The sequence below is a fragment of the Anabas testudineus genome, chromosome 2, assembly GCF_900324465.2.
Source record: "Anabas testudineus chromosome 2, fAnaTes1.2, whole genome shotgun sequence".
Classification (NCBI taxonomy): Eukaryota; Metazoa; Chordata; class Actinopteri; order Anabantiformes; family Anabantidae; genus Anabas; species Anabas testudineus.
The window spans coordinates 21707824-21723866 of NC_046611.1; the positions used below are offsets into that span (position 1 = coordinate 21707824).

The following is a 16043-nucleotide window of genomic DNA, read 5'->3' on the forward strand; positions in this document are numbered from 1 at the left end:
TTAGTACATTTGGGAGTCAACAAATGAGAAACCCCTGTCTCTCATTTGAAGAACTGATTCCCTAACTAAACATGATCAGAACATTGCTCATGTCCACTAGTAAAGTAAAAAATAAAAATAAGAAAAGTATGTAAACATGAACAAAATATTTATGACGAGTCTAAAACTTTGAGATAAGTCAAAATTATGAGATAAGATCTGGCAATCTATCCAATAGTTGATGAGATATTTCACTCTGTACCAAAGAGCGATGACACTAGCATGGTAGAAAACAATATCTAATCATGTTATCTACATTAGAAAATCAGACCTGATGCTCAATTTGAAAATATTGCTGTTTCAGGTGGCAGTCATTCAGTCACAGCTGCTGGCGGCTGGCCACCCCCATCAGCGCATTGTTGAAAATGAGGCAGCATTCTCCATGGCAACCACAGCCCTGTATGGCTGTCGCAGCTAATCCTCAGGAGCTTACTCAATTCCTACTTCTCATAAGAGGGTTTTACAAACAGCACCAATGCCCAGGAATCTGGATCTGCTGTTGGTTCTACCGGAGGAGGAAAACAAACCTAATGACAGCAGCTGAGAGAAGCAGAGGGGAGAACAGTAGGCCCAGCTCCCCATCAGGTAAGCTTTTCCATCTCCCCTATCTCAGGTATTTCTGTAGCTTTTAGGATTTTTCAACAGTTCGGTCCTCTTGGGGTTGTCTTGTTGGTGTCGGTTTGACCTGCAGGGTGCACAGTGTGGGAGGATGCTGGAAAGAGTTGTGAGAAAGCTTGGCGTGTTTTGCTCTGTATGTTCGATCTTTGATGACTCAGAGATGCAGAATGAGAAAATGTTGGATCTAAACGTCACTGGTGCTTTTATGCATGATGTGCTCTGGGGCTCGTAGTCAACATACAACATGCACTGACTGAAACCCGCTCCTGTCTTCCTCCTGAACAATTGCTGTTGTTAAACAAGGAAACTGGCTTGAAATTTAAACCATTATGGAAACCAACATCATTTAAGGACACCTTAAACTATAAAATGCTAACTAATGAGGCACTCAGCATTTCCAGTGACATTTGTGCTACCTGATCATCACCCCAAGTGAACTACTTTGTTTTCAGTATAGATCTGTGTGTCTGAGTCATTGATTGCATTAATAATAGCTTTTCCCTGGTTCCTCTCTAATTTTCCTCAATACTAATTATTTTCTCTGCAGCCCCCCTTTCATGCCCCCTTCTCCCTGCCTCTGTGTTCTCTCACTTCCCTGCACTAATCCTTTTGTTGTGGACTGAGGGGCCCTGGCTTTGGCTGATCGTTTGGCACTGTTAAAGGCTGGTTCAGCTGGAGTGTGCCCATCGAGCCTTCCTGTTCTCCACCAGATCTGACTGGCCTATTATTAACGCCTCCCTCAGCCTTAACACATTCACTGATCTTTTGTTTTGTAGAAGCTATCTGGTCTCTTGCTTCTCATTCACCTTGATTCAGGTTTCTCTTTTCTCTCTATATCATCCACTTGTCCTTTGCCAGTCCTGAGAGCTTGAAAGAGTCGGGCAACCTTTGTGGGAACATGGACTGCGGGAGGAGTGCCCTTTTGCTGCAGATTTTCTGTCTGTTGGGTGCTGTCCTGGAGGTGAGAGGGCAGGAACGAGGGTACCTGCAGGCGGCTCTCAGAGCCTTGGGTCTGCCCCTCAGGACAGGAGAAGAGCCTCAGTTGCAAAAGAACCACACTGGTGTTTTGATCACCAGGCTTCTTTGGGCAGTGCACTGTCCAGAACGAACTGGGACATCTCAGGATGTCTGCAACAAGGTAACGTCTACGTCTGTCTTTATTTTATCATTTGAGAGTCACCACATTAATGTGAGCCTTTAGAATAATATGCTCATCTAGTGTTCAGCCCACACTGCTTATTCAAGAAAATTTTCTTGGTATGAGAGGAATGCGAGTGGATGTAAAGGTTTAAGACCTTGACCGCTATGCGGCATTCAAGCTGAGTGGCTATAAGCATCCCTCTGTTTGACATAATAACCATCCATGCAGTGGATTTAGTGGTACTTCATATGATTGTGCAAGTGGGGTGACAACGGGATAATGTGTCTTAAACCTTGAAAGTACGATTTATATATGAAGAGAGGCACATTTTGTCTTTGTTCACTGAACCGTCTGCTCTCTCTAATAAGGAGTAGTACCTCACCCACTCTCACAGCACTCTACTGTATATTTGTGTGTATGTGGTGGGGTCTAATTGGGCTCGTATTCAACTCGCCAACACTAACAGCAGCACAAAGCTAGCCCTCTTCTAAGCAGCAGAGTTCAGGACAAAATAGGTCTTTTATCAAACTGACCTTTTTCAACCACATGTTGGCATGTAAATATGAGGTTCCTCTTTTCAATGACATTCACAGGCCCTGATATTTTGCAGCTAAAACTTGCACTTATACCCAACGAAACTGAAACAGCTCTTTCTAGAGCACTTTACTTAAAGTTAGTTACCTTGGCTTAGATATTTGTTTGCTTTGTACCTCACTTGCAAGTCGCTTTGCATAAAAGCGTCTGCCAAATAATTAAATGTAAATGTAATTATCTGTTCTTAAAATCTTCCTAAAATTCTTCTCACATGGTCCTGTTACAGTGCCTGACACCAAACATCGCCCTCTCTGTGCTAGAGGATGATGGGAAGGCTTATCTCACTGAGGAGGACTACCATCAGATCTCCACAGTTCTGCTGTACTACATCATTAATTTGCGAGATCTGTGTGTGTCAAATGCAGCTTCCCCTTCCTCTCTGTCCTTTTCCTCATCTGGGAACTATCACTTTTACCTTTTGGCCCTCTCCAATCTACACCCAGGTGAGGACAACCGGTTCCTATCACCTAGTGAAACAGAAAGTATTCTGCAGCTCATCAACCAGCACTACGACCCCTCCAACCAAGAAACCTCATCTGATTTAAAAGTAAAACAATTTTTATGTGTGAAATCTCCCCAGCAACACCAAGCGTGCACCCAGATGAAACAATAACATATTCTTTGACCCTACAGTGTACCGATGCTACTCTTCTACTTGAAGATGCTGACATTAAAGAAAATCGTGGTGCTGATGAGTCGTCCGTGCCCAGACTTGCCGCAGCCATCATCAGCCAAATCCTGCAGGGGCACTGTTTCAGACGGAGGAACCTCCCATCCCCTGTTTTTTTTACAGACTACATCTTCACGTCACTAAATCGCACAAGCAACCTGCAGATTACAGGTAAGTCAAATTGGTTTGATATGCACAATAAAAACAGACATTTGATTTTTGCACTGTTCTTCTGTCATTATGCGGATTACTCAGTGACCAATGCTAAGCTAATTAGCTTCATATTTAGCAAAGCAGACACAAGAGCTGCGTCTTATGTAAGTCCACTGTTTAAAGCTTAATTAGAGTAATTTCCTGTCTCTGCCATGTAATTGGAGGAGTGAGTCATGATGCTTAAAAGAGCAACTAACTCCAGTTAAGGAGAGATACTCAAGATATTGTGTCAAAGGCTTTTCTACTCTATTCTGCTAAAACAGAAAATCTTTTCTATGTGAAACAATTTTACACAGAACACGGGTTGAATTCATGATAAAATGATGCACCAAATGACGGATATGTGCAGGTTAAATCAGAACAAAAATCAGTTCTGTGTTAGACTAAACTTTTTCTATTTCTTTGTGTGAACTTTGACTCTCCAGCTTTCTGATTCGCCTTTCTATGTCCTTTAGTCTTTCATATAATTAGTCTTTCTAGTGACATGATGTTGGTATATTGTATGATCTCATGTTGTCATTTCTCTGCCCAGACTTGGAGGAGTTGCTTCATCTGCTGGGTGTGGGGCAGGAAGGTGCAGCACGCTCTCACCACAGGAAGAGGCGGGGCATCACGGGAAGGTCAAGGAAAGAGGCCGCACATCAGGTGGACGGCTGCAGCCGTGAAACTGGAGGAATAAGCAGAGATTGGGCACAGGTAAAACCGAGACAAATATTCGATTTGTGCATGGAGAACTGCATGCAGGCACTGTGAAACTTGTTTATTCCTCCCACTCATCCATAAATGCATCTTTTCTTTTGAATCTATTCAGGTATGTTTTTCAGCCATCCAGTTGGTAGATATTTTTGCTTTGGATCCTCATTTGCCACTTTCCAAGGAGCACTTCAGACAAATTTGCCCAGCTATCGTTCAGCAGTTGCTAGGCAATGCCTGTGAGTCTGCAGAGCCACAAACAGGAGGATCTCTGCCCACTGCTTTAGAGAGTAAGACATTTTCCCTCATTGCTTCTCTCTACAAACCATAGTCACAAATAGAGCGTCTATTCAGTAACTGTACCTAAATAACAGGTTTTCATTTGTGACTAAACTGAGGAGGACCTTTTAGGTCATCACACAAACTATTAAATAATATAAAATTGGAAAATTAAGTTTACCCTAAAAAGAGTCACATACTAAGGAAAGAAAATGTTAATGGCCTAAGATCACACGCTATGAAACGTTTAACAAATGTAGAACAAAAAAGATATGTTTCAATAAAATGTAATGTATATATAAAGGATTATCCCACTAACACTAACAATTCATCTTGGAAATCAGACAAACTCAGGGTCCTATTTTAAAGACTGATTTTGAATATCCATTGTAAAATAAATTGTAGTCCTTTATTTTCCTTCCGTGTTGATGTCTTCCACTACTTGGTTGTTCTCTGTTTTATTCTCTCGTGTAAAGGAACTGCATATTTTCTGTGTTTAGTCAACCACACTCTCCTCTCTTCAGAGTATGGTTACAGTACGGCTGCTGTCCTGCTCATCACAGTGGGCTCCATGTTCGGTATCTGCTTGATCTTCTTCAACTCCTGCCAGGAAACCTACACACTCATCCTGCAGCTGTTTGTGGGACTGGCAGTGGGAACCCTCTCGGGAGATGCTCTCCTGCACCTCATACCACAAGTATAAGGCCGCTGCACAATCCACGATAACTGACCACGTACAGGTCTTGAGTGGAGTAAGTGTCTAATTCTTCTCTCTTTGTCACCTTTGGAGATCCTCGGCCTTCACGATGACAACCACAGTCATAATGATGAGCACTACAGTGAAGGAAAGAAGCACCTTTGGCTGACTGTGGGGATGATCGCTGGGATATACAGCTTCTTCCTTATTGAAAGAATATTCTCCTTTTTTGTGCCTCATGGTCACGTAAGAGTTTTGTTTTTATGGCTTTTCTCATTTTAATGACAATAAGGTCCATCAATTCACATTTATTATGAACGGGGTGGGGCCAAATTTCTTTACTTTGAACTTTTAGAGTTTTCAGTTCAACAAACAACTTTGTCATGACTGTGCATGTTGAGCAACATTGGTGTCATGACCTTCTTTTGTCTGCAGGGTCACTCTGGTGACTTTCCCCTAGAGCTTAGCTGCAATGGACAGTCACAGAGGGGCAAGTCCATCTCCACCATACAGCTGGTGAGTGTCATCATTACTCACGCTGAATTATTGTGTTTTTTAAATGTGTTCCTGGCATTCTTGACCTCATTCCTATAAGTTACTCAGTGAAAGAGCACAAGCGCCAACACAAGACATTTCCTGGAGGTTAAACAGCAAAATATTTACAAAATGTCATATTTGAAACATACTAGACTGTGTTCAGATTAAAAAAACAAAATTATACCAATAAACAAATATACCTACATACATATTTATCAAAACATTTTTACAGACATGTACTGCTATGACAAGCTAAGTTAACCCTGTGGGGTGTCAATGATGAACAAATGCAAAATGTATTTTAACTAATAATGTGTGTATTTGTTTTGTCCATACTGATAAAGACATTTAAAGTTTTGGAAAAAGTAAGTGAACCCGCCTAATGGTGTCAACACAGTTAACTGGAATAAGGAGTGCAGTCAATGAAACCATGTTGTAGGTGTGGGTTACAGCTACTTCAACTTAAACACCGCAACTGTTGTAATTTTCTGTTCACAAGAAGCATCTGATGATGTGAACCATGCCTTCCAAAAAAGAAGATTTTTCTCTCAACCTATTAATGTTTTGCAAATCTGTTAAAGTCACCTTAGAGTTTAGAGACTCACCAGACCAAACTGCCTCTGCATGGAGATGATTGTGTACTGTGGCTCCTCTCCATAGAAGTGGGCATCCAGCTAAGATGACTCCAAAACAGACGCCCAGTAAGCTGAACAGCTATAAAGACTTAGTAAAATCCTTGGAGCTGGTTCTCATCTTTGTTCGTGAATCTAACACACATAAATTAAGGCTGCGTGGCTGCATGCAGCACAGTGTTCTTCCATGGATACCAGTAGAAACTGCTACTGCCCTGACCTCCCCAAAAAAATAAGACACTGCAGTCTTTGACACTAGGACAGTTTTCTCTAGAGGAAGGAAACTTTTTTGCAAATCTAATCAGCAGCTACTGGACCAGAAATGTTGGTTTGAGGTTTGGAGCCAGTGTCTAGTTATTAAATTCAAGAGTCCGCTTTTGTGTTTTTACACAGTCAAGACCTTAAGGTCAGTTCCTACTGTGTGCAACACCGCTTACAATTCTTCCAAATACAGAGGCAGCTCTTGTCTGGAGGTAAATTCAATGCAGTGATTCAATATTTTGAAGTAGCACTTGGCAGCATTTTCCAGAAATGTTTTGAAATTAATTCGATTAATTTCCCAGCTCTGCTTTTATATAACAGGAAATTAAGACTTGTGTAGGAGGAAGTAAAGGAGTTTTGAACCCTTCGCAAAGAAATTAGTCATGTTTAGTACAGCTGAAAACAAACTAGTCTATCTCGGACACAGAGCCGGGTCAGTGAGACAGATCTATGTTCTAACCACTTTAGTTGCATAAAAATATTCTGTTTTAGTGAATTTGTCTCATGAAGCACTCTTTATTCAACTTCATGTTATTAATTTCTCAAATTAGAACTGCAGGATAAAAAACTTCTAAAACTAAAAACCTGTGCAGTAAATAATTATCACTATCCTGCAGGGACCAGTGGACGACTTGGAGTGTACAGAAATATCTCCTGAGCATGTATCTACAAGGAGCTTGTCACATCACAGTAAGGTCTTTCAGTACGAGCTGCACAACACAAATGAATGTGATGTACTTTGTAATTAGTCGCCTGGCTCTGGCACAGCAGTTGTCACGGTCTGAGGATGAGTGTTAAGAACACTAGACGTTTTGTGTTCCCAGGACAAGGGGTTCCTCTACTGGCTGTGATGGTAATCGTGGGAGACAGCCTTCATAACTTTGCAGATGGCCTGGTTGTCGGGGCGGCCTTCTCCTCTTCAGCTGAGACCGGCATGGCGACGACTGTAGCTATCCTGTGCCACGAGATCCCACACGAGATGGGTGAGAGTCACAGTGCTTACTTTGGGAGAGGCGAGGAAACACTGGCATGATTTATATTATGTTTTTTTTTATCTCAAAGGGGACTTTGCAGTGTTGCTCAGCTCTGGACTCTCAGTGAAGACTGCTGTGCTAATGAACTTTCTCAGCGCCCTGACAGCCTTCATGGGGCTCTACATCGGACTGTTTGTCTCCTCAGAGACAGAAGTACAGAAGTGGATCTTTGCTGTCACTGCTGGAATTTTTCTCTACTTGTCACTGGTAGAAATGGTAATGCAGCCCCAACCAATCTTCATTTTTCTTACAATGTCATGAAAAACCAAAGCAACACCAGGCATTAAATAGGAGCACAGTATGTTTAATTATTTGCAGCTAAAATTACACAGGGAAGTGTAATCACTCGTCATCCTCAGACTTTTAATTTAGTGTCATCGCCCAGTCACATTCTTATTTTAAACACATTATGATGAAACACCTGCAGAAACCAGTCACATTCCCATCAGCCTCACCTTTACTTTTTGTTTAGTGCTAACTAGCAAATGTAACTTCCTGACTCATGCACACACTGATTGTAAACATAAGGCTGATTAATATGAGCATTTAGCTTAACGCACTGGAACAACTGGACTTGAGCCTGAGTATAAGACCAGACATAGGATTAGGTTTAGGGTGTTAGGGTCAGAGACAGGATACCACACTGTTGGTTTTTGACTGTTTCAATCAGGTTTCCTAACAATAAGGAAATACAGTAATCGCAGGTTTATCTCATCTGTCTGTCAATCTGTTTAAGGATTTGGGTTTTGACTCTTATTTATTTGCTTTATTCTTTTCAGCTTCCAGAGATGAGTCGAGTGAAGACCGACAGGCCGTGTCTGATGTTTTTCCTGCAGAACGTTGGTCTGCTGATGGGCTGGGTCTGCCTTTTGCTTCTTGCTCTTTTTGAACATGAACTGAAATTCTAATCACTCACATATGAGACACACGCATCTACTCCATGACTTGTTGTTTATTATCCCCCTTCTGTGCACAACTCTTTGGATAGTGTTTGCAACTAAGCGGTTTTAACAAGTCATTGTTGGTCAACGAGTGCTGAATGTTTCACGGTGTGCTACTGGATGATAAATATTTACTGTGTGGCTGTATGAATCCTTTTTTATACATGATGATTTATTTTTGTATGTTAGGTAGAATGGTTGTCTGTATCTGGACACTAGATGTCTGGTTTACTCTGGTTTAATCTTGTTTAGCAGCATCAGGTGAGATCGTGCTTTTCTGTTGTTCTGTGAAATATTAATGTTGCCTCAGACATTTCTCACCAGTAAAATGTAAAGTGTTGTACATGTACTTCTTTTGGCTTGTAAGTAGTTTTTCTCAGTGGTTTTATGCTGTAACAAATAATGTCCATGTGGGAATCTGTTGACTTCTACAATGTTTTGTTTTATATATTGCTGGTTTATTTTCTAAAAGGCATCCTAAAAGAGTACTGGTACAAATTCAAAGAAGAGATACAAGTAAACTTCTAATGAATGTACCTCAGTTAAAGAGAAACTGTAATTTGGAAATGAATGAACTTAAATAGGTAACCCTCATTTTTATCCCCTTTAATTAAACATTTCATTCCACCCTTAAATTAATAAAGAAAAATTATTATATCATAATCTGTATTTAATCACTTCCTGTATGTCGGCTAAACCTTTGTGTCTTTCACCGTCAGCATGTTTTTCCGATAAAGAAAGTATATTCACAGTGCTTTCTAGGAAACCTGTGATAGTTTAAGAGAATTAGTGAGAAACTGCAGAATTTAAAAGAAAATTGTTTAATTTTTATACCCGATTTATAGAAAAGGGACAAATACTGTGTCGTTAGATAAAAACATTTATTTTTGAAGCTCTGTTTGCTCTTTTTCAGCTTCTCATCTCAGAGGCATTGTTCTTTGTTTTTGAGGCCTCTGTGATCCAATATGAGGGCACTTCCACCCACCTGCGCCACTTGTTCTCTTCATCCACCAACCTGGATGACTAATGCTCGCTGCAAAAGACTGAAAAACTCTGGAGCGATGCTTGCCCACACAGCACACGCTCTCTTTACCGACCGAAGTGGGCCTGCAGAAGGATGTGGAGGAAGAAGAGCGAACGATGAACACAACAGCACAATAAGATAAATGAAATACAGCAAATCAGCTTGTTTGCACATAAATTGGATTTGTGATATTGAAAGAGTGAGTGGGATTAAGAGAGGGTTTTGTTTCCCTCTTGCTAATCAGCGTGCTGTGATTAAATTCTGGTGTACTGAGCAGCAACATGTTTCTGTAAAATCTGAGCAAGCAGCTGTCAAGCACTTGTCCTATTTGTGCATGGGGATTAGTTTCATTGCAGTTTGCACGGTGATAATGTTCATTTTCCCATTCTAAGCTTATCTGTCAAAGAGCTAAGGCAGTTACACTACAGTGACAGAGTCATGAGATTACTTGACTATCATGTCAGAAAAAGCTGACACCATTTATCCTGACTTCCCGGCTAACGTGAAAACAATAGCAGGAACTCCACTGCATTTTCTCTTGTTCTAGCTATTCTTGTTATTTTGGAAATGCCAGTCCCTTTGGCATTTCCAGGAAAGCTGTGGGCCTACTGGTCTGTGTGGAGATCTGCTCGTTTGCACCTAAGAGGCTGTGTTTTGGCATGTGTGCATCTTTGCAATGCAGCTGCATCAAGCATGGAGGAAGGAAGGGCTCTTTATCTGGGGCATGGTGGTGTGAACGCTGAGTATCCTCATTAGCTCAGCAGAGACCTGTCAGACGAAGAGTTCAGTTCCAGGATCATCAGGGCAGCGGAGCTCACAGGAATTATGGGAAAAGCTCAATGAAAAAGACACAAAACAGGAAACATAAAAGTGTTTTCATTTTGATTTGGAAGGATATTACTTAAAAAAAAGTATTTGCACCGGTTGTCGTTGTCTTATATATTATACATATTTATTTCCAACTGTTCTTATAATTTTGACTTAACAGAAAACAGTGATTCAGTTTTTTATTTTTTGCTCTATTGTGAATTGTTTGTCTAAATAAAACGATAACCCTCACGTTAGGGGGTTGACAGAGGTCTGACTATTACATCTTTTCCCACCCTCCCCTTCCCTGTTTCACCTATTCAGGCCAGGGAAGAAGTGAAACCGTCCTGGAGGAGAAATTTGTGGCCTCTAATCAACTATCTACAGACTGAAGAAGCTACTTGAATGAGTAGAGAAATGTTTCAACTTAATGAGAAGGAAGTCCAGTTGCCATGACTGACGACTGAGAACCTTCACCGACATACGCAGCAGCTGGATTTACAGGCTGGTATTAACCATGACTAGGAAACTGTCTTAGATGCATAAAATCTGTGAAGTGCTCCTTTAAAATCTAAAAGCTAATTTAACCACTAGAGGGCAATAACAAATAACAAAACTTCAGAGGTGTCTGTAGTTAAAAAAAGGAAAAGTAGTGAAGAAAGGGGTTCTCAGAAGCAGTGTGTCTGGGTCTGCTCAGCAGAAAAATCCAGCTATTCAGTGAACAATTAGCAGTGAGTTAGTTCTGAAATCCTCTTAATAACTTAAACAACTTAAATAACTTTAAACATTTCCTGCAGCAGCTTTTCACAGGAAGAGTTGTTGACTCTCTCTGTTTTATAAGCTGTTAAAAAGACTAGAATATGTTTGTATGTGACTGTTGAGTGGACTAAGCAAGACACTTGTTTAGGTTCTGATGGGCATTTACTATTTTACTATACTATTACTATATTTATGTGTATATACACTGTCTGTCGAAAAAAAGGTCAATACCTGGATTTAACTAAATAGGCATGAGCCTGGATACTGGAGACTGGATAATTACTTCATCGATGATTATTTAGATGCAGCTTCTCATTTCTTAAACAACCATGTGAGAAGACGCCTCTAACATACGCCAACAACGCCTCTAATATATATATATATATATATATATATGTATACACACACATATGCTTACCTTATAGTAAACAGTAAGTGTCAATGGGGGCTGATAGGTCATCAGAACAAGGCTGATAACATAGAGGCACTTATTTTACAGTTACCAGTTAACCTGACCTAACCTTAGTGCATATCTTTAGGCTGCTACCCCTGCTCCAAAGTGCCACCATTAAACGAAACAATATTTATAAAATACAGTTCAACTAATCAATAATGAAATTAACTTTTAGTTGCGACATTTGCAGCGATGGTGATGATGTCAAGGCTGCTGCTGAACCTTTACCGTCTCTTCTTTTCTGTGCTTGATGTTCAGTCTTGTTGATCATTTCAGAACTTGTCGTTCCCTACCTTCCTAGACATCACAATCGTTTCCACAGCTGTTGGCTCCCAACCAGGCCCAGAATTGTAGGAGCTATCCAAATGTGACCCTTTGCTTCATAGTTCCAGGATTTATCATCTCCTGCCTGGCTGTGGACGGCCTTCTGCTTTTTTCCTGCCAACTTTAGAGACTTGCTCCCCAGCAGGCTGAACGGCAGTGTTTTACTGCCCTCTCTGGCTGAAGTTTTACAGCCTTCCTCACCTCTGATAGTGTGATGGAGAGTGGCCACAAATTGCACCTATAACCACACCCAACCGTGATGTCACTGTTTCCTGGGATACAACTGTGCATCACTGAAGCAAGGTGATACCTAAACTGGTCCAGGTCGGCAAACAGGCGTGTTAACTCATCCGGGTAGATAAGTGTGCACACATACCATATTTATGTATACATATATACTGTATGTTGAATTAAATATCACCAGTATTAACAAAGTTCCTGACATGGGTGGTGCAGCATTTAGCAAACAACTAAACTAAAGAAAATAACAATTAAAAAAAAAATGAAATAACACGTTATGTTCGTGGAGGTTTTATACTTTATTCATCTTCTCACTTCATGCCGTGAGAAAGCAGAAGTGTTGGCGTTGGATGAGGGCGCACGGTGCAGGAGAGCTCTCAGCCAGTGTGGGCAGGAGGGCACTGATGAGGAGGCTGAAGCTCTGTGATGCTGAAGGCTATAATATCCCAGAATTCAAACCCTCCTCCTCATCATCATATGAACTGAAGGAGGAGAAAAAAAAAAATGCTTCACAAGCTCCTTCCGCACAAACTCCCGTCTCAAACTTGAAGAGTGGCGGTGCCAGCCAGTGCGCAGCGCCTCGTTTCCCTCTGAGCCGGTGAACGGGACAAAATGCGACTCGGCGTCTTTCTTGGACACATTTGGGGAAAGTGTCCGAGCCGAGCGGGTTTGTTAAGCGTTTGCTTTTGTCAGATAATGTAATGGTCGTCAACAATTCTCCAAAAGCAGGAGCAGCAACACCTCTGGACGCACACATGGACTCACTGGAACACCCGATGTTACAAGTAAGTTTTGCGTCAAATCACCTTTTTGTCTCCCTCAGCCCGCTGTCGCTCTCACCTGTCGCCGCAGTCAGTGGCTGCTGGCTGACATGACGTGGTGCTGACGTAATCAGACGCCAGGTTATCACGTCACGTGAGTTCGAATTTGAAACGGTTCCTTCTTATGAAACGTGTCGTCACGCTCGTTGCTTGTTTGGTCTTCATTTCTCAAAGTTATTCCAGCTGTTTTATTAGTTATGTGGCTACTGCTCAGCTGCAAGTTTCATTTGTCAGATGAAACTGTGACGTAAGACGTGTCTCAGTCACTGACCTGCTTCAAGTAAAAGAAACCCCTCCATGTAATTATTAGTATTTAAATAAAAGAAGAAAGAAGGATTGAAAAGTACTGTTCTCAGTCTATTAGGTCATTACATCACATTAACATCACGTGGAGACAAAAGAAATGTGAATGTAATAATATTAATGTTTATTTACTGTTTAGTAGTTTAAAATATATCATTTAGGAACTAATCAGTTGTTGTAAGTACACCCCTCACAAAGACTAAATATCATGGCTTACAAAGCACAGCAGCCTCCTGTAATTGGGCTGAAGGACGGTATGAAAATGTTGAAATAGAAATGAATGTAGTACTAAACCCTCAAGTCTTAATCTACGTATCATTGGCTACAGCCTGTTTGGAGTTGAAGCACATTGTGATGATATGCTGATATAGGACGTTCAGAAATCTTCAGGTAACATATCAGAAGTTATTAAACACTGTGTGTCTCATGCAGTAAGTATTTTATCAGAATACAAATACTGCTTTTATTCTGTTTATTTGTTGTTTTTTTGTCTGTTCTTTGTTTCTGACTGGTTCCTCAGAAACAGTCAGAATAGCTCTGTCTCTCTCTCTCTCTCTCTCTTTCTTTTCATATGCATGATTAACATGTCCCGGAGGAACGGGCCGGGGTATAAAAGGCAGATTTGATATTAATTTATGTTTTTCGGTTGCTACTAGCAACACATGCTGTGTGAGCACTTGAGCTGCATTACTTTCTCAGCCCCTCATCATATCAGATTGCGTTTTAGAGACCACCCACATAATAACCATCATTTCATGACACCTGTCATAATATTGCACTCAGACAGTGACGCTCTGTACCTAAATGGAAATAGTAGACTGTCTCTCCTGAAACTCCCTCTCAAACAATTCCTACAGGTGGACTACATTGAAATTGGAGGCTTTTAATTGTTTAATTAATTTATATTCTATGAGTGCAGCGTTTTCGAATGTGAAGTGTTGCTGCCTTTGTCTGTTTTTTATCATTAATAGAATTTTTTCTGTTTCAAGCTCATGTGATTCATTCTGTTGCCCTTCAGACCAACACGTTTTTTCTGAACTTATTATTCCTTCCTACCTGCCCAACATACATCACTATGGTTTCCCCAGCTGCTCGCTCCCAATCAGGCCCTGTACAGCATATGATTTGCAGGAGCCATCTGTCATATAGTTCAAGTTTTTATCCTCTCCTGACTGGCTGCCAGCAATATACTTTCTTGTAGCCAACTTTAAAGAATCACTTAATTCAGTTGGGCTCGGGTCCAGCCCCTTGCAGCATAAACACTATAGCTAATGGAGGAATGAAAAGCCGAGTTTTACTGCCCTCCTTGGTTTAAAATTTCAAGCCAATATTTTTGATGAGCTTGGTTAAGTGTGATCAAAAGTTGCACCTGTTACCACACCCAACAGTGATGGTGCTGCATCCTGGAGTACATCTACTGTATGACATCACTAAAGCAAGTCACCAGTATGTTTGTAATATATCTTTATATAACGTTTGTTATCCATACTTACCATGTTTTTTTTTTTTCTTCAAATCTTTTTTGGCATCAAACTCCAAATATGTTTATATTTGCAAAATACAATTAAGCTGATTAATGAAAACAACGATTTCCTTTGTACTTTTGTCAGAAATAAAATTTCAGGCTAATTTATAAAGAGGGAAATGGAGTTTGTAACATAGGATGCAAATACCCAAACCTCTTTCTTTAACAGTTTATTTCTTTTTGTTTTTGCTCTCTGAAGTCTCAAGGCAAAGGAGCTCGAAGAAAAGGTCGATTTAAAGGTTCGGATGGCAGCACCTCCTCAGACACCACAACCAACAGCCTTGTTCGCCAGGTAAGAACGACAGTATATATATCACTTTTAATAAATGCTCAGACTTGGTGAAAGCCATGTGAGCCGTTGTTGCTCGTCCGTTCCCATCTCTTTTTCTGCATTTCTTTTTTGTAATGCAGTACAAATGCCACTGTGGCTCACGCCTTTGTCCACAGATAAGGGACAGAGGTAGGAGTAGCTGGTCACATTGCATTGTGCAACACTCTAGAGTACAATGAAGAATAATTACATGAGTTAATTTCCTGGCTACAGATGCTTCAATTAGGAATGTAACACGTGTGTGTGTGTGTGTGTGTGTGTGTGTGTGTGTGTGTGTGTGTGTGTGTGTGTGTGTGTGTGTGTGTGTGTTGTGTGTGTGTGTAAATACCTGGCAGTGAGTGCAAACAGGCAAAGGAGCCCAGCCTCAGTCATCATCATCCATCAGTGATGAGATGTGCATTGCAGTGAAAGCTCTCTGTAAACACTGCTGGGTACAGCATGCTAAGTAGAGCCCTCTCGTCTGAGTTGCATCCACAGTGTCACTGTGTCACTGCATAGTGACACAGTGGCCTGTTATAAAGCAGACCGCGTGAGGTGCACACTCCGTGCATCTGGTCTGTGTTGAACAGACCTGCAAAGGGACAGGATGGCTCGGGGTAAGGATGCGTTCCCCTGCCTAAATGTTTCTGCCTTTTTTGGAGGAGGTACACGTCTCCTCGTCTTTGGCACGGCAGCGGCCACAGCAGCGGCAGAGCGATGGGAAGCTGGAGGAGATCAGAACAATCCAGCACCTCCTTGTCTGCTGTCTGCTCCGTCTCAAGGCCACAGAGAGATTCTGAATGAGCTCAGCAGCGGGTGATTAGTGAGAAATCGGCTCATCTTTACCAGCACCCTTGGGAGCTCATTCCCATTCCCACAGTCCTGTCCCGAAATGAGGAGTTCCCCTCCATCTGAGTCACCACAGGCAAACTCAATAAGTCTGAGAAAGAGTGTCTATGTGCAGTGTAACATGCGTCCTACAGAAATGAAATTCAAATAAGAGGCAGTGGAGGAATGTAATGTGTTTCAGGGTCAGCGAGGCCTTCACATGCTGAGCACTAATGTCCTCTTTTAGATATTTGCCACAAGAGGGCCCCAGAAATAGCAGACCTTCCAGTAACTCGTCC

The 16043-nt window shown here is 41.3% G+C and overlaps 2 protein-coding genes across 5 annotated transcripts in view; both read left to right on the plus strand.

The window, feature by feature from the left end:
• The first annotated feature begins 351 nt into the window (after nt 1–351).
• Nucleotides 352–8990, plus strand: LOC113163117 (zinc transporter ZIP12). Of its 3 annotated transcripts, XM_026361459.1 has the most exons (13): nt 352–624; nt 1516–1795; nt 2619–2939; nt 3026–3233; nt 3808–3971; nt 4087–4258; nt 4772–4944; nt 5038–5190; nt 5380–5460; nt 6992–7064; nt 7199–7357; nt 7437–7624; nt 8188–8990. In XM_026361459.1, the coding sequence occupies exons 2-13, from the start codon at nt 1556–1558 to the stop codon at nt 8314–8316; spliced, it is 2061 nt and encodes a 686-aa protein (XP_026217244.1). In that variant the 5' UTR covers nt 352–624; nt 1516–1555; the 3' UTR covers nt 8317–8990. The 3 variants fall into 3 exon arrangements, with proteins under 3 accessions (XP_026217244.1, XP_026217246.1, XP_026217245.1); XM_026361460.1 differs by lacking the exon at nt 352–624 and having other exon boundaries at nt 709–1795; XM_026361461.1 differs by lacking the exon at nt 8188–8990 and having other exon boundaries at nt 7199–7535.
• A 3443-nt stretch (nt 8991–12433) lies between these two features.
• The window catches only part of cacnb2a (calcium channel, voltage-dependent, beta 2a), a 61054-nt gene continuing 57444 nt past the window's right edge, over nt 12434–16043 (plus strand). For both annotated transcript variants that reach the window (XM_026363550.1, XM_026363552.1), the window contains exons 1-2: nt 12434–12742; nt 14806–14898. In XM_026363550.1, the coding sequence (XP_026219335.1) occupies nt 12659–12742; nt 14806–14898 (177 nt within the window). In that variant the 5' untranslated portion in view covers nt 12434–12658. The remainder of the gene's footprint in view (nt 12743–14805; nt 14899–16043) is intronic.

Excerpts from the sequence above, each read along its gene's own strand:
- LOC113163117 (XM_026361459.1), top strand. The coding sequence starts at position 1,556 with ATGGACTGCGGGAGGAGTGCCCTTTTGCTGCAGATTTTCTGTCTGTTG. Across the intron at positions 3,234-3,807 it reads AAGCAACCTGCAGATTACAG|ACTTGGAGGAGTTGCTTCAT; the intron begins GTAAGTCAAATT and ends TTCTCTGCCCAG. Across the intron at positions 7,065-7,198 it reads AAGGAGCTTGTCACATCACA|GACAAGGGGTTCCTCTACTG; the intron begins GTAAGGTCTTTC and ends TTGTGTTCCCAG.